The sequence below is a fragment of the Callorhinus ursinus genome, unplaced genomic scaffold, assembly GCF_003265705.2.
Source record: "Callorhinus ursinus isolate GAN/ISIS: 27379988/994484 unplaced genomic scaffold, GSC_fseal_2.0 scaffold68, whole genome shotgun sequence".
NCBI lineage: Eukaryota > Metazoa > Chordata > Mammalia > Carnivora > Otariidae > Callorhinus > Callorhinus ursinus.
The window spans coordinates 211,082-229,278 of record NW_027397130.1 but is presented as its reverse complement, the minus strand read 5'-3'; the positions used below and the strand labels follow the sequence as shown (position 1 = coordinate 229,278).

At 54.4% G+C, this 18,197-nt stretch overlaps 1 protein-coding gene across 9 annotated transcripts in view; it reads right to left on the bottom strand.

Annotated features, from left to right (window-relative positions):
* B3GNTL1 (UDP-GlcNAc:betaGal beta-1,3-N-acetylglucosaminyltransferase like 1) overlaps positions 1 to 18,197 on the bottom strand; it is a 117,951-nt gene that overhangs the window by 63,453 nt on the left and 36,301 nt on the right. For 8 of the 9 annotated variants that reach the window (XM_073886126.1, XM_073886124.1, XM_073886122.1 and 5 more), the window contains 2 exons: positions 15,905 to 15,970; positions 3,388 to 3,483 (listed from right to left, as the gene is read on the bottom strand). In XM_073886126.1, the coding sequence (XP_073742227.1) occupies positions 3,388 to 3,483; positions 15,905 to 15,970 (162 nt within the window). The remainder of the gene's footprint in view (positions 1 to 3,387; positions 3,484 to 15,904; positions 15,971 to 18,197) is intronic. The other variant, XM_073886127.1, reaches the window with a different exon arrangement.

Below are 18,197 nucleotides of genomic sequence, written 5' to 3'. Positions count from 1 at the left end.
GGGCAGCGCGCACAGCGGAGGTGCACTTAGGTAAGGGGGCGCGCACAGGGGAGGTGCACTTAGGTAAGGGGGCGCGCATACGGGGGAGGTGCACTTAGGTAAGGGGGTGGGGGTGGCGCACGGGGTGGGGGGAGGCGCTGCTGCAGTAAGTCCCAGAAGCTCCTGGCTGTCACTCTGATTCCCTTTTGATTTTGTCTCCTGGTTCTGATATATCACCAACTGAAAAATCACATAATCCAGTTTCTTAGAACTTTGTCAAAAAGAAGGGGTTCCCAAGCGAGGCTTGCGGGCCCATGATGCTGTTCTGGGGACCTGGGGGTTTGCTTTTGTCTCTCCCCTTGTTTTGCCACCAACGGAAAGTGCACTTTGCAAAAATAAATTCTGTGTAGTGCCTTTCAGTGCCTATGGGAACATACACCCAGAAACAAAGCCCACGGGCTCTGGCCACTTGGTCCTGAGCAGAGTCTGCCCTCGAGAAAGGCGCAGGAGGAACATACGCTTACAGATGGATCCTTTTGGATGCTTTTGGTTCTCAAAAAGACAAAAAGTATGGATTATAGACTTAAAATGAGCTCAGTTTTTATTCAGAAAGGAAAAGCCTTGGAGTTAAAAGAAGAAAGAAGCATTTAATGAAATTCAGACCTCATTAGTGGTATCTTACCAGGAAGTGATACGAATTCTTCTCAGAGAAGAAGAGCAGAGTTTGTATGACTCATTTCCAGATTCCTGTGGTTTATTATCCTTATTTCTAATTTGTTGGAAGACTATCTTTAGACAGATAACAAATGTTCCAGTATTCTGACATTTTAACACCCACATAGCAACAAGAATAAACTTTGATGTTAAATCCAAGATCTGTGGCTTCTGGGTTTAATAGAGAAACAGACATTAATAAAAAGTTTCCTCTCTCCATAGTATGTTTTAGAGAAATGTGCTAAGGAACCACTTCTCTACCATGCTGAAAATTGTCAGTTTATGTGGATCTGTACTACAGACATGCTTTATGATGCTCCCTTTAAATGAGAAGATGAAGAAAAACAGTACAGACTAGTCTGTTTCACTTTATGTAAGTTTTTAAGCGTCATGAGTGCTGGCTAGAATTGGATAAAATCATTGCTCTGAAGGACAAATTTTCAAGGGAAAGACACGCTGAGGTAGATGAGTATGAAACTTGGTCTTTTTACACAAGCAGGTAAGTTCTAAAGTCTTGCTGCAGATGCTGCTCACATGCACACAGTCTTCTAAATTGGCCAAAGGTGACCCTTACTTTGTGTTGCCAAATATCTTCAAATGAGTGGGTCAAAGAATGAGTCTGGATTTTGTGCTTAAACCCCTGAATTCTATGAACAAAACTGAGGTAATGCAGTTGATGGAGGCCACTGGCCTCTCAGGTGTGACTGGCCCTGGGCACCCACTGCAGTGTGGACCAGGAGGGGGCCTTGGCGGGATCATGACACCAGCACTCCTCACCAGGCCTGCTGCTGATCAGGAGTGTAGCCCGAGCCCTCAACCTGAGGGGCCAGCTGCCTCTGCTCCCCTCCAGCCCTCACTGCCAGAACCCTGGGGCGGCGGGCAGGGAGGGACTGGCCTTGCCCCCTCTTTGGTCGCCCTGATTCATGAGATGCAGGTCCCTAGGGAACAGTGCCTCACTAAAGGCATAAAGTGGGCACCAAATATCAAATCATGCTGCTCCCCACTTCACAAATGAGATCAGCTTATAGGATGAACATAGACCTCACTTGGTGGTCTGTTCACCTTATTAACACAGCGGCGATGGTTTCTGCCCCTGTGGCAGCTGATACGTGGATTAAATAACACCAGCTTCTTTCAGTTTATTTTGAAAAACTTCAGACTTTAATTTCTCCTAACTTGATAAAGAAAAACACTATTTAAGAGGACCCTGCCTTAATTATTTCTATGATGCTTAATAGTTAAGTCTTGTTAGCTCTCGACTCAGAACTCGAATTTCTGGCTCTAAAAGTGCCCACTGCATTTAAATTACACCCTCAGTGTTTGGTTACATAGTCCCTGCATGACTCACATTCTACCAGAGAACCAAACACACAGGCAGAAGTCCGACTCCACACAGCTGCCAGTGCTCCCATATTCACAGAGCTGAGTGTTTCCTAACCCTCGCTGGTGCTGGGCTGAGCCTGGCCCTGTCCAAGGAGCCTCTGGGTGCCCCAAATCAGGCGGACCTCTGGGCCAACTGGAGGCCAGAAGCTTTCACACTGATTATGAAATTTTAATTCCCCAGTTAGGAATATGAAAGCTCTTACTAGCTCTTCACTGAATCAGCTGTGATCTTGGTTAAGAAAAACGTAAAAAGCAAACACAAGTGCGTGTCCTGACAAAGTGTCTGTAAAAAGGCAGCACATCCCAGAATCGTGAACGGCACAGGCCCTCTACGGAGGGAAGGGCCTGGAGAAGCAAGGCCCACAGACTGTGTGCTTCTCCGCACGTGTAATGATGCTCACAACCAGACCCAGGCATTCTCTGCTCTAGCTGGGAAGCCACTAGAGACAGCAGGGACCTGGTGCGATTCTGTTGGCCACTGCCCGGCAGGGGCAGGAAGGAGCGGCACCACCTGCCCTTGACCCCGCAAACGTCCATGTGCTCCCACCTCAAGGCTCCACGTCCCATGAGGGGAGTGTGCAGGCTACGCAGGGCCCACATGCTGGCTACTCTCCTGCCTATTCAGCTTTAGGAGGAGTTGGAAAACAAATCAGCTTCTCTGTGCCTTTAACCACTGGTATCTATAAAAGGCCATTCACGGAATCTTCATCTTCTCAAAATGTGACAAGTAAATGCAAATGCACAAGCACTTTCTGTGTGTGTGTGTGTGTGTTTATGTGTGAGGGAATACAGCTTGTGTGCGTGTGTGTGGGAACAGAGTTTGTGTGTTTGTGTGTGTGTGTGAGGGAATAGAGTTTGTTTGTCTGTGTGTATGTGAATAGAGTGTGTGTGTGTTTGTGTGTGTCGAGTTTAAAAGCCAGGGAAGCAGGTTCAATTACAGAAGCTAACTCCAGGGACTCCAGCCCCTGGCAAACCTAAAGCCGGGACCAGAGCCCCTAGTCCCGCTTCCTCTCCAGGTCACACCAGCCTCACGGGTGGTTTCTGGGCCAGTCCCACCCAGAAGGCACATCTCAGCTCCCTCCCTCATACCGCCTGCTTCCAAGGCAGCCTGCCTTGGGGATGGCCCCCAGTCCTGCCAGAAACTTGGGCCTTTCCTGGACACCTCTTTCCCACCCCAGCCTCCAGCCAGGCCTTCTGCACCTGCCTGCTGGTTCTGGCTCCTTCCCAGGCCAGACCCAGGAGGCGGGCAAACACAGGGACTAACAGCTCTCAGGACATCCTGGGTGGGCTCCCAGACTAGGGCAGGGGTACCTGAGTAAGAAGCTGGTCCGGTGCTAGCTGGTTGATCCACCGTGTGTATCGCTCAGTGGAGTTGGGGGGCTCTCTCCTTACTTGGCAACCTATAATCTGTGAAACAACAAAACAGAACTTAACAAAAGAAAGTCCCTGTGAGCTCACACGCGCACACACCGGTCCACATCTCACCTGGCATAAGCTGGCACATCCAGCAGGGAACTAACAGAGACCTGCATCCGATCGGGCTGGGGGAAACTTCCAGGAGGAAAGGGGAAGAGGGAGGGTACCCACACAGTGCAGGATTCTGGGTGGACCCCATGCTGGACGGTCCTGACCCCAGCAGCACCCGTGAAACCACTCTGGGTTAGAGTTGTCACAGATGCTTCCCCCTTAACGCATTCAAATTACAATGATCTGTTCACAAGGTCAGGCACCCAGCTACCCCAGTGGTGCTCTTCCTGGACTGTAGCTCAAGTCGACACGAGGGGCAGAGGGAGAGGGAGAATCTCAAGCAGGCTCCCTGCTGAGTGCAGAGCCCAACGTGGGGCTTGATCTCATGACTCTGAGATCACGACCTGAGCCAAAACCAAGAGTTGGAGGCTTACCAAGCACCACCCAGGTGCCCCGATAATTTCTTAATAAGGAGACTGATTCGGTGACATAGATCTTACTGACCATTGACCACTCTGAGGTAGACAGAGCGCAGGGCAGGGTTGGCTGCTGGCCACTCCCGGGCCCTTACAGGAACTCTGTGAGCCTCACCTGGGGTGGGGTTGGGAGCAGGCCCTGTGCTGCTGGGTGCGCCCCCATGGGAGCAGCTCCTTCTGCAGCGACAGGCCCAGATACATGCAGCGGGGACCAGCCTCTTTCCGCACCTCACTCAGACTCTGTAGGACGGGACCCTTCACCGCTGAGCAGTCTCAGACATCCCAAACATCCTGCACACAGACACTTAAACCAAAGCGCAGGTGCTGTCCCTAGGTTTTGAGCTGTGCTGGAGGTGCGGCCAGGGCTGCTGGGGGGCCAGGGGTGCTGAAGCAGGATGTGTGGTCTCTCTCCCTCTCCATCTGCCCCTCCCACTCATGCCCTCTCTCCTTCTAAAATAATTAAGTAAATAAACACATAAAAATAAATTATCAAAAGTTCCACCATGATCCTTGAATTTCTTAAATCTTGCTCTCTATAGCACTTATGCATAGTGATTAATCTGTATTAATGCAGGAATATTAATGAAGAGCTAAGAAAGATTCTGCTTGCTTTAATTTTTTTGTTGTTGGGTTCTTTTAATTAAACTTTTTTTTTTGAGAAAATAGTAGAAATAACACACAGCAGTAGAAATAACACACAGAGATCCTGTTTATCTTTTACACCGTTCCTCCAATGATAACATCTTGAAAAACCAATGCAAGTCACCCTCCGCTAAGGAACCTTCATGGTGCCTTTGTGGCCACACCCAGCCCTCCTTGACCGGCAACCGCCCATCTGTCTTTTCGAGAACGCTGTGTCAACAGACAGGCTGTAGCCCTCTGCGAATGGCCGCTTCTCCATTCTCCAATTGCCCGAGACTCGTCCAGGCTGTTGTGCGTAACAACACGTTTTCCTTGTTGGGCTGAAAAATACTGCCCTGCACAGACCGTATAGCACACCTCCTAGCGCTCTACAGTGAACATTCACGCACAGGTTTTTGTGTGAATGTGTCCCCATCTCTCCGGGGCAATTGTCCAGGAGTGCGGCCCCTGGGTCGTACGGTGGTTTCACGTTTACTTTTCTAGGAGCTGCCCACCTGTTTTCTAGAGTGGCTACACCCACTCACACTACCACCGGCCGAGTGAGTGACCTGGTTTTTCTGCACCCTCACCAGCATCTGACATGGCCATGTTTTCAGGCCTGTGCTGATGCCACATCACGGGTCTAACTTGGGTTCCCTGATGGCTCGCGGTGCTGACCCTCTTTCCACGGGCTTATCCGCCCCCATCTCTCCTCCCTGGTGAAATGTCCCGTTTTCTGACTGGGATAAAGGCACACCTGACCATGTGACACACTGCTGGCTCCCCCCTGGGAGCCTGTGGAAGCCGCTGGGTTAGCGCCCTGCCAGGGGTAAGGCCTCCCTGCACCTGCCGGCCTGGGACACACTGCTTGGGGTGTCTGCTGCCCCTTTCTGGTCTTGTCAAACCGGCATTCACTGGACAGAAAAGATTCTGAGAGAAAACAGGAAAACGACCAAGAGCTGGGAGGCGCACTCACAGGCCGACCAAGGGGCTGAACTGCACCCTTGCCATGCCCCCCCCTGCCTGCCATGCCCTGAGCTGCCACTGGGGGCAACAGACGCCTGCTGCCCTGCCTGTCCCATTGAGGGGGGGCTCATGCGGCTCCCAGTGAGTGCTGGGACCCCCGCCCAGGGCACACCCCACCTCCACCTGGGCAGCCCGCCTGCCTCCACTCAGGACCCCCACCCAGGGCGCCCCTGCCCCCCCAGGCCCAGATCTGAGCTGTTCATGCTGCTCTCGTGGTGAGTACCCAGGGAGGCTGCCCCCCCCAGCAACCATCCCTCCTGCCCAGGCGTGCTGGCTTCTGATGAAAGCTAGAGTCACATGGCGTGGGGGGGGGGGTCTCACAAGGAGAAACAGGGCAGGTAGGAGATGGCGTGACACGGGAACTTCTGGGGCAGCCACTGCTTTGTGCCTTCGACTGCTGATTGTGAGGGGCACTGGTCTCAGATGAAGAAGAGGGTATCTGTGTGTGCCTCAACACTTTTTGAAAAGAAAAGTGGCCTGGCCCACAGGGCAGAAACCACGAGGCACCTTTTCCTCTTGAAGAGGTGCCTCCATGGAGCACACAGGCGCCCGGTGCAGACCACACACCCCGTCCTCTCTGGTGACGGCACAGGACGCACACTCAATGTTTCACCCTACATTCGCTCTGGGGCAGAGGCTGCTGACACGGGCCTGGCACCCTGGATGCAGTCGGTGCTTAGTAAGCACAGGATGAATGAAGCGAAGGGCGTGTGCTGCTAGCAGGACGCACGGACTCCTTCCAAATACCAGGGAGAAGCCCCTAGAGCAAGGCTCTCGACAGGTGTTAGCTGGTTCCTCTGGGACCGCGTGCCGCCAAGTTAGCAGAAAGCTCGAGATCCCGGAGGGCGGTCCCTACAGTCTGGAAACTCTGAATCTATATGGGAGCCTCTGAGACCTGGCAGTTTGGCTGGAAAAAAAGGTCAGAAAGTAGAAAAGAGGGCGCCTGGGGGGCTCAGTTGGTTAAGCGACTGCCTTCGGCTCAGGTCATGATCCTGGAGTCCTGGGATCGAGTCCCACATCGGGCTCCCTGCTCAGCGGGGAGTCTGCTTCTCCCTCTGACCCTCTTCCCTCTCGTGCTATCTCTCATTCTCTCTCTCTCCCAAATAAATAAATAAAATATTTTTAAAAAAATTAAAAAAAAAGAAAGTAGAAAAGAAGGTTCCTGGAGGCAGAGGGAGGTCTGGGAGGTGGGGTGACCCTCACAGTAGTCACCTGCCCGCTTTGCCTACAGCTGGTCTGACCTGCATCCCACTGAGTGCTGGGCTCTGCAACCCCTCCCCCTGAATCCGGGGGTCCCGAGACAAGGTCATAAAGGGGACATGGCCGCCAGCCCATTCTCTTGGGACCTTGTTTTTGGAAGTGGCTGCCAGGCGGTAAGGAAGTCATGAAGCCCCCAGGCGCCCCAGCCCCCTGCCCAGCGGAGGCCTAGCAAGAACGGAGCCCTTTCTATGGTCCTGACCCGTGGGATCTGTGCATGTGATAAACGGCTGGCTTTCACACCCCTGGGTCTGGATGCTTTGTCCCCAGCTGTAGTGACTGACAGCCACAGGAACTGCATCACAGCTGTGTGGCCCTGTGGTGACAGACCCTGGTGTCCCGCTTCAGCCCCAGACCACCAGTGTCCAGGAGCGTATGCAGCACTACTGGGCCCGGGACCGCCGTCTCGGACCCGCCGAAGGCCCCCATGTGGACGACAAGCTATGCAGCCACCCCATTAGAGGGGGACATGTTCGTTAGGGGATCTCATGTTCCTGGTCTCACGCGTTTGGGAACACACCGAAGTGGACCTGGGGTGGGGGGGATACGTGCCATCCACCCCCGTCCCAGAGAGGGCCCCAGGTGAGGACCTTTCCCGGGTCACACAGCTGCCTCTGTGAGGCCCCCTGCCCCCTGATGAGGCCCCCAGAGACGCCATGGAGTCACCAGGCTGCCCTGCCTGTGCTCCACCTCCTGGCTCGGCCCATCCTTGCTTCTCTGGCACTGCCTGCCCAGACCTCGGCAAGACCGCTCAGGGCGTACACGCGAGAGGCGGAAAGGTCCTCTTCTGTGTGGAAGCACGTGGCCTCTGTTAGGCACATGGCACGGTGGACAGACACACATCAGGGGAGACAGAAGGCAGGCCCGGCCTGGGGGTGGCTGCCTGTAGTCACAAAATATTTAATGGCGACATCAATTTTCCTCTTATTCATCACATGTAAGACATAATGTTTTCTACTTCTGATTAATAAAAAAGTAATTTGCTAGCTGATCAGTTTTTACCACCACATTCCTTTCTCACTGACTAAACGTCCCGGAAAAGCCTGATCACAGTATGAAGTTCACAGAACATAGTCAGGAGGGAGAGTCACCGTTGTATTCCCAAGGCCACCAGGAGAACTGAGGAAGAAACAGGGCCATGTACGAACTGTAAAGCACCATGCAAACACCAGTCATCAAGGCAAACTCTAGTTGGAGGGTGGGACGTGGGAGAAACAAGAGCTTCCATCCTGCAGGCCCGCTGCACCTGGGGGGGGTGTGTGACCTGCGTGCACTGGTGCAGGAACGCAGGACTGGATGCATGCGTGTGCCAGCCTATAGGGAGGAGCCTGGCAATGAAAGCAGCGGAGGTGAGCCGGGCATCCCCCAGCAGAGCCCACACTTAGTGGCCACGCCTTCAGTAGCCCACAGGGCCTCCCCATAGCTCATGCACTTCAGCCCTCCCGGTGCCACCCTGGGGAGAAATCTGGTCCAAAGGCTGGTGTCTCCCAACCTTCAGAGGTAAAGCCAGGGATGCCTGGGCTTACTCTCGGCTCTTCCCACGTGACCTCCCCCTGCAGGGCCTGAAGCACTAATCCTGTGGGTGGCTGGGTGCACTGCTGGGGAGCGCGGTGGGCATGTGCCCCACCCTGATTCCGGCCTCTGTGCACAGGAGGGTGAATCTGAGAGCAACAAGCTCATAATCACTCCTGTCAGTGACAACAAAAACACACGAGAGCGGGTCTAGTCCAATTTAACCAGACTTTCAGTCACTGACAAACTGCAGTGTCCCCACACGGGGCCGGAGACTGCCACTGGCCCCAAGCACCACACCCCTGGCTACAATGCCACTGGGAGGGACCTCCCTCTGCCTGTCCTGTCCGCGGTCCTGCCCTCGGCAGGGGTAACGGTAGCCCCAAAGAACCTGTGATGACCTGTGCTTGTTTTAAATCCCTGGACATCTGTCACACCCACCCCTGCAGGTGCCATACCTAGAGAGGAGGAAACGCAGAACCTGCTGGGAGTCTTAGCGCCCATGTGGGTCAGGCCCCTCAACCTGGCAACTGAGCAAATGGGAAAAAGGGTGGAAACTTTGAGGAAGTGTGAGAACAGAAGGCTTGCACCTGCTCAAAGGGACAGAGCGCCGGCTCACGGGCTGTGCTGCCATTCCCCGCCACACCGGCCCCTGCGCCCGGCACCACATGGCTTCCCTGCAGTCCGCACGGGGCCCACCCGGGTCTGGGTGTGGTGGCACGACCATAAGGACACTCCCAACAGGTGAGACGCCTGACCATTCTGAAAACTGAGCATCACAAGGAAAACCACTGAAATAACGGATCTCTAGAAATCATCTTTTCAAGCCCATGGCTGTGCAGCTGGGTGGTGGGAAGAGGTAAGGACAAACTGAGGCAAAGCCCCCGGAGGTGCCTTCCGCGCCCGATACCCAGATGCTGGAGCCGCCTGGGTCACTGGAGGCCGCGGCCAGGCTGCAGGTAGTTAGGCGGAAGAAACCCGTCAGGCTCAGGAGGCAACACCACCGCCCCCATCAGAAAGAGGTGAGTGGCAGCCAAGGGGGAGAGCTGTGTGAAGGCAGACGTCCCGGCGCAGCCTCTCTCTGAGGGGCAGACTTTGCGGAAGATGACAACACGCTGCGGCTGACGGCACGAGCAGACGCAGCGTGCCCGGGGTGGGGGAGCAGGAGCAGGGTCTGCTGTCACACCCCGGGCCAGCCAGAGAAGGTAGTAAAACAGGGAGAGCTAGCAAACCACAGGAGAGATCACATGGAACCGCACGAGAAACCTGAAAGGTGGCAGGAAGCGGAAGCGGGAGACGGATACTTACATAAAATGCAGAAGGGTCAGGGTCAGTAGAACAGGGCACAGAAAGCGACAGGAGAGGGCACCCGCTGCCGTGGACCTCACGGGGGGGGGGGCTCCACCGGCCCGGGGGGCCGTGGGGAGGGCGGTGCCGGGTCAGCACCCGCTCCAGCGGTGCACACTAGAGCCCCTTGAGAAGGGACATTCCCAGTCCTCACTAGCCTCAGACTGAAGGGGAACGCTTAGCGCGAAGATGTGGGAGCACGGCGGCGGGAGCAGCATCCTCAGGCTCCGGGAGCTCCCATGAGGCCCCAGAACCGTGGCCCAGATGGAAACAAGGGAGCTAGCCCGGTGCTATCACAAAGCCACATTTCACTAAGAACTTCCATTTATTTTATGGATCCAGTCCTTGAAGTGGCTACTTTCGGGAATGGAAACAATGTTTTAACAGTTTCAGTTAGCTGTTTTCCTTCTTTTATACTCCCGAATTCTAACCCTAACCCTGTGAACTCACGGCATGACAGGTGTGAAAAAATAAAAGACCTCTGGACTGTTAACAAAAATACCAAATTTACTTGTAGATCAACTTCTAATTACCTGCCAACACTCACAACTAGGAAACAGGGCAAGTCGAACTCACTTAAAACCCGGTCCACACACACGCAGGGCCCTGGCTGGGGGCCCGCGGAGCCACAGATGCACATGTGCCGATTCCTCAGGAACACTGAACTACCAGCTGCGGCCGGGGGTGTGCAGAGGCCACACTCACAAGACGTACGTGTGACGGTCACACAAACGTGCAGCGCGTGTGCAGGAACGCATGCTCTGTGACCGTGTGTGGTCTTTGTGTGGCCAGTGAAGCCCCCAACTGTGGGAGGTGAGCGGCCTCCACCCCTTACCCGTCTCTGCTCCCTCACCTCCCGGGCTTCCCGCTTGGCTGTGAGTGGGTTCTTGTGGCCTCCCGTCACCTTCTGCTGAAGCCCTAAACACCAGATCAGTCTGAAGGCCCGTCCCTGGCCGGCAACACACCCTTCCCCATGGACATCATCCAGGGCCAGCTGCAGATGCTGAGGCCCTCATAGCCACTTATAGCGCCACCCAGGCCCTACAGACCAGGGGTTCCCAGACAGTCCCTGCACTGTGAGGCCGAGGGTGGACCGTGAGGCCAGCTTGAGCAAACCCTGCTCTCAGCCAACACTGGGCACCCAGGGGCCACTTGCTCCTGGGGAGCCAACCGAGAAGCAAGGATGCCACCTACCACGTGCTTTGAATGAGCCACACAGATGCCAACAGTGGGTCCACCGTCTCTCAACCCACGTGTCGGGGTAAACTCCTCCCTGTCCCCTTCGAAGTGACCGTGCTTGCTCTTCAGGTGCCCATACCGCTCCCAGGACACAGGCTGAGTCAGCCCGCTGAGATGGCGTGTCGCTCAGTGAACCATTACTGTGGGCTCCTGTGGGAATGGAGCCAGCAGCAGCTCCTCTTCTAAGGTGGGGTGAGGGTGCACTGAGCACAGGGCTCACGCGTTAGAAGGACAGAGAGGCGACAGCCCTCTTGGCACACCCTCAGAAGAGGAGGTGCCTGCCAGCCCCGCCCAGCTCCCCACAACTCGGCGCCCACCAGGCGGGATGTTCATGAGCTTGTTGCTGACACAGAGCAAGGCCAGGTCACTGCCGAACCCTCCTGAGCCCCCTGGGGACTCCCTCGGTGGCATCAGGAATGTAGGAAGTCCCACCATCAGCCCGATGTCCGAGGCCACAGTGGAGGGGCCATCCACCATGCTGGAAAAGCTGTAGGATGCACACACCTCTGCAAGGTGCTCCCGCTTCTCCTATGGGGCACCCCCACCTTCTTCCTGCCTTCCTGAAACCATGCACTCACAGCTCTCCCCCCTCTGCGCAGGAGACTCCCACAGGGAAGGCCCAGGCCAGAGACAGCTGGTCCCTGACTCACCCTAACGCCTGTCCCAGAGCTGACCTCCACTCGGCAATGTCCAGTCAGTGGCTGGATGAATGTTATGCTGGGAGCTGCCTCATGGCACCCAACATCAGACACCCCAAAAGTTCTGCAGTGAATAGGCAATGACCCGGTTTATGAAGTGTCACCAAGGGCCTTTCCTTCATAATTATATGGTTTCCTTGTAAATGGCCTTAAAAAATTATAACCAACGACAAGCATACATTTAGCATCCATTTCATTCTTTCCAAACAACCTACAACATAATGGACATAACCAACCAGCAACTGCAAATTAAGATTTTTGTAGGTCATGATTTAAAAAAAAAAGAAAAAGTAAACAACCCAGCCCCGCAGCAACAACCCTGCTGATTTTGCTCTGGGTGAACAAGACTTGTGACATCCCTAGTCTATGCTTAATGCAGGAGCAACCGCACGGGTCACTCAGTCTCTCTGCGTGGCTGGGACAAAAATGCAGCACGAGCAGGCAGCTTCTCCTGAGCGTGGGAACAGAACATCAAGTGAATTTAATTATAAGGTCAGCAAGAAGAACTCTAACCTAGAAATTTATAAAATTTATAAAACTGCAAACCAATGTTGTTTCAATTCAGATTAAGACAAAATGACACAGTCTGCATTTTCTCCAAATTCCTTATGCATCCCTAGACTTGGTGGTCCATTTGCACCTATGCACAAAGAACCACCCCAAACAATTCCATTAAAGAATTGTGGGGGTTTTTTTCAGTATGGAAAACAACATATCTGAACATCTCTCACTCTCTATAAACTGTCAGCATTGGTGACAAACTCTTCAGAAGTTTCAATGCAGAGCCTATTTTAAATGCCCGCTGTATGAGCATCACTCTGCCTGAAAGGTGCAGCGTCTGAGGCTGCGCTGTCCGCTCACAGGGTACGAGCACTGGCTGTAGCTTCACAGGGTCACGTGCTCCATGCCACGGGGGCCACACAAGGAAAGCTGGTACAGGCAGTCCTTGTGGGGAGTGCGGTCTCATCTTGGGAAAAACCGGGGTGCTTGTCCGAGATCTTGCCATCACAGCTGCCAGAGCCAGTGAAGGAAGCCTCTGGAAACCCCAGTCTCTCCATCCTCCTTACAGACAGAAACTGGGAACAGAAGCCCACCCAGACACACTTCTTTCCATTCTTTTTCCCAACAGGGAAACGGGACCAACGACACTGTTTGTGCATCTGATCTCTCCTGCCATGTGGCTGAGAGCTCCCGTCAGCCCCCTGGAGGCAGGGTGGGGATCCCTGCAGGGCACCGGGGGGCCTGCTGAGGGGCCAGGGCCCAGGGCTGGATGACCTCCCCGCTGCTGACCTGCCAGCACTGGGTGTCACAGCATCTTCTGATATCTTTTCATTTCCAACCAGAAAGTGCCAGAGATTCCAGAGTCTGACTGTGGACATCTAACAGGCATCTCCTAGACTCTGCGGGGGCCGAGGGCTAGGGATACACATATTTGCACATATCTGTGGTTCTTAAACTTTGCCGCTCCCATCTCCTGTCAGGATCTGGTGAACGACACAGAGCTGCGTGCAGGCCCCATAGCTCTTATGAAGGCGCCCCTCGCGTCCCCCAGGATTCACACCCTCAGACGCCGCGCTGTCTCCCACCTCCTTCATGCTCTGGGCTCCGGCTCAGACCTTGGCAGCACTGGCCACATGCTGCCTTTTGTCTGTCACGGTCAGTTTTGTGCCCACTTGGGAGTCTGTGTCTGCAGTTCCTCAAACACTCAGCTGTGTGCTGCCGGGAAAGGTTTTGCAGCCTTGACTCAGGCCCATGACCAGCTGACTTCTGGACGATGCGGCCGGTCCCATTCTAGCGGAGAGTGCTCACGATGAAGCTGTGGGTGCTGGCTTCCCACTCGCCTGAGGGTTATAGCAGCTGGTGACATCAGACCCCTGCCGTCAGGAACCCAGGACACACACTGGCCCTTATGACACCACCTCAGCCGAGAGGCCACTTCTCAACGGAGTGCAACTGGGCACTTCTGAACCTCCCACACGTCCTGCCTTCTGGAAGCTTCCAGCCCAAAGAGCAGTGTAGTAGCTTCTCAAGATGCAGCTGAGGGACCGTTTTTTATCTTCTTACAGGCATATTTCAAGGGCATGCTTACATTAAAAACGTGTAACTTTAAGCAACATGAGTGTAGTTGCAATTCAGGGACTCAGAACCTTCAGCATCTAACTTAACACTAACACGCCTCCCATCCCTGAGGACAAGAGCCCTTGTGGGGGAGCATGAGCACACATTTACAGGGCTGACCAGCAGCCGAAGACCCCGAGTCACAGCGTTGTGTGTGGGGCTGGGCAGCTGAAGAAAGAAGCAGAAAGTCAGTGCACTAAATCCAAAGCTCCAAAACAAAGGGCCATTGGAAGAGAATGAATTCATCTGTGTGAACAAGTCATTCAAGATCCTTGGAAATTCTGTCGTGTTGTACACTTCTGAGCCTCCCCTCCTTGAGCAGCTCACACCATGGAGGTTTCCCGAGGATGGCCTGCTGAGTGCCGCCTGTCCCAGGAATGGTACAGGGACGGTCCGGGGATGGCCTGGGGGAAGGTCTGGGGACAGTTTGGGGATGGTCTGGAAACAGTCTGGGGACAGCCCGGGGGATGGTCCAGGGATGGTCTGGGGACGGCCTGAGGATGGCCTGGGGGACAGCCCGGGGATGGTCTAGGGACAGGCTGGGGACAGCCTGGGGGGATGGCCCGGGGGATGGTCTGGGGACGGTATGGGGATGGCATGGGCGACAGCCCGGGGACAGCCTGGGGATGGCCTGGGGGAAGGTCTGGGGACAGTTTGGGGATGGTCTGGGGGACAGACCGGGGATGGTCTGGGGATGGCCTGGGACGGTCTGGGGACAATCTGGGGATGGCCTGGGGACGGGCTGAGGATGGCTCTGGGGATGGCCCGGGGGATGGTCTGGTGATGGCCTGGGGGACGGTCTGGGGATGGCCTGGGGACGGCCTGGGGGATGACCTGGGGATGGTCTGGGGGACAGCCTTGGGGACGGTCTGGGGATGGTCTGGGGATGGCCTCAGGGCAGTCTGGGGACGGTCTGGTGATGGCCTGGGGGACGGCCCGGGGACGGGCTGGGAATGGCCTGGGGATGGCCCGAGCCCTCCAGCACCCAGAGCGTGTGAGAAATGCTGAGCTCAGGCCCCACCTGATGCCCAGATTCAGATCCCCGGGAGCTGGTGTGCACGAGACACTGGAGAAGCTTCATGCGGGTGTGGACAGGGCACACGGCAGGAGCAAGCAGAGCCTGGAGCCAGGGGAGAGGGGGGCCGTCCACTGGGATAGCTGGCACTATGGTTTGAATGTAGTCCTGCAGACCTTTCTGTTTCACACTTTCTAAAATCACCGATCATCACAGTAATTCAGACATTTTCACTAAAACTTCAGGCAGACGTCTGAGCAGTGGGAGCTGGGGTCAGACCCGGGCTCTGGGGGTCAGCCACCAGGGGTGAGTGACCCTGGGCCCACAACGCCCTCTGGGTCCATGTGGGCCTCCTTGTTGGGAGATGAGTGCCCAGGGAGATGGACCGACCGGGGAGCCCTTCCGAAGTTGAGAGCTGCAGTCTGAGGTTTTCCAGGTAATAAGATAACCCTTTAATCTGCTGACACATGAGAGTGCTCAGCCTGGTTTCCATGTCCCGGGCACATAGCCTCTGAAATGCTGATGAAAATAAAACTAAACCAAGAAGACCTCTGTGCCCATTGGAAGCAAAGCATGCTGCCCCAAATAAGAGGCACGTTTTCCTTCTCAGGAGCAGTGGGAGTGTCCAGAGACACAGCAGTCACTGATCACGCTCTGATGGGGCAGTCTTACCCTACGGAAGAGCCTTAACACAAACAGCAGCAATGGTGCTTCCTCGAAGGGGATGACAACTCAGGGAGACGCAGGACTCGCGCACGCCAGGGACAGACGCAGGACTCGCGCACGCCAGGGACAGACGCAGGACTCGCGCACGCCAGGGACAGACGCAGGATACACCGGGGACAGACGCAGGACTCGTGCACGCCGGGGACAGACGCAGGACTCACGCATGTCAGGACAGACGCAGGACACACACATGCTGAGGACAGATGCAGGACACACACATGGTGGGGACAGATGCAGGACTTGTGTGTGCCAGGGACAGACACAGGACTCATGCGCTGGGGACAGATGCAGGACACACACATGCTGGGGACAGACGTAGGACTCACACTTGTTGGGTGCTGGGCAGCAGCTTCCAGTTGTAGCCTCACCCTCTGAGGCATCATCACGTCATCCTGAAGCAAAGAACACAGTTTAAATTCACATAAAGTAACTCCCACAAACAAGAAAGAAAAAGACATGGGCACCTGGGTGGCTCAGTCATTAAACGTCTGCCTTTGGCTCAGATCATGACCCCGGGGTCCTGGGATCGAGTCCCACATCGGGCTCCCTGTCCCACGGGAAGCCTGCTTCTTCCTCTCCCACTCCCCCTGCTTGTGTTCCCTCTCTCGCTGTGTCTCTCTCTGTCAAATAAATAAAATCTTTAAAAAAAGAAAAGAAAAGAAAAAGACACAACACCTAACAGTGAAATGGGCAAGAGATGGGAACAGGCAACAGAGATGCTACATACAGGCCCAGGAACCCCATGAGTCAGTGGGGAGATACTGGCAACCTCCACAAGGGCACACACTCTGGGCGTTATCCAGCAGTCTGAGGATACACACCCCTAAGACGCAGCAATTTTACCCACTGGGGAAAAGAGTCCTGCACGTGTGCATCAGAAGACATACAGAAATGCTCATGGCAGCAGCATTCAAACAGAACCAGCCGATGTCTGGGATGCCAGAATGGATAAATCGTCTAAGTCACTACAGTCAGTGCCAGTCACCAGTGAAACTAAGGCACAGCTACACCAACACAAATAACTCACAGACACGTGCTGGGTGAAAGATGCAAGACAAGAGAAGATACATAATACTGTACCATTTACTTAAAACTCAAAATCAAGCAAAATTAACCATATTATTTAAGAAATGTAGACATAATGCAAATTCTAGAGAAAAGCAAGAAAATTATATTTCTGAAGTTGGAATAATGGTCACTCTGCAAGGGGATGGAGGAGCAAGCGTCCCTCTGGGGTCCTGGCCACGTGGCAACTTCCTGACCAGGAGCTGCTCACGTATATATTTGCTTCCTAATCAATCCTCAAAGCACATGAATGTTTTGTGCATTTTTCTATAGGTATATTCTATTTTACAATAAAAAAGCATTTCAGTGTTTTGTTTCAGGGTGCAAATGTACCCAACGTAAGAACTAAAAGTACTGTCACTGGGAAGATACTATCTTTAAACTGAGCAATAAACTAAAAGGCCTGTACTTCTACTCATATTCCTGCAAAATGGCCTCATGAGCATTGTGCTTATCAAATCATCTGTGACCAATGGAGTTGGGGGGCCTGTGGCTGAGGCAGGGAAGGGGGAGGAGGAAGGGGGAGGAAGATGAGGGGAAGGAAAATGGGGGAGGGAGGGGGGGAGGAAGAAGGTGTGGGGGGGCAGGAGGAGGAGGAAGGACACAGGAGGTGCCGAAGGGCAGGGGTGGAGGGCAGGTCCTGCACCAGACGCAGCAGAGCCCCGAGCTGAGCAGGCAGGAGGATGGAGTAGGAGGAACCTGGGGTGAAAGACTTGTCAGAACAGGAGCGGAAAGGAAACCCTGAGCAAACTCGAGGCTTTTCCAATCCCTGAATCCCTCCCTGGCTGCAGCCAGGGGCACACTTACGGCAGCGTGCGGGGTCGACCAGGCTGGGAACCTTGAAAGGGACACAGGAGAACTGGGGAGCTGCAGCAGAACAGAGGGGCAGGCGAAGTTGAGGGGGCACAAGAGGTCACACCCCAGGTCAGCAAGACAGCAGGGCAGGGGACAAAGTGGCAATCTCCCTTAAAGGGAAGGTCTGCTGATCAAAGTCCTGAAAAATGGCTCCCGTGTCTGGTGGGAGAATTTTACAAATTTCTGACAATCTCCTAAACCAGTCTTTGACGCCTGTTATCGGGTTCCATGTGGGAACGGGTAAAAGCCAGCACACAATCATACGGGTATTTCAAAAAGGTCACAGGTTAGGGTTAGAGCTGGTCTCTGCCCCATGGCATGACCGCCCCTGGACCCTATGCAGGGCTGCAGAATGTGGCCTGGGGTTCAAGGCACAGCGCACCACCACAGAGGGAAGCACGGTTACCTGTGAACCCTGGTGAGCACCCAGAGATCTACACCCGTCTTCTGACCTCCCATCCCCACAACTCACCAGCGGCGCACGGGCCCCACAGCATGGGGAAGGGGCACCTTGTGTGCCTTTCTAGAACGTGGGCCAGCCCAGTCCTGTATTTGGTTGGCCCTCAGAAATACTTGCAGGGCAAATGAAATGTCCACTTCAGACTGAACAGGGTTTTCAATTACTCCACCATTTACAAAACACTCGCATATACTCTTTTTTTGGATATTTATCATGAGGAGCTAAAATTATCCCTGTTT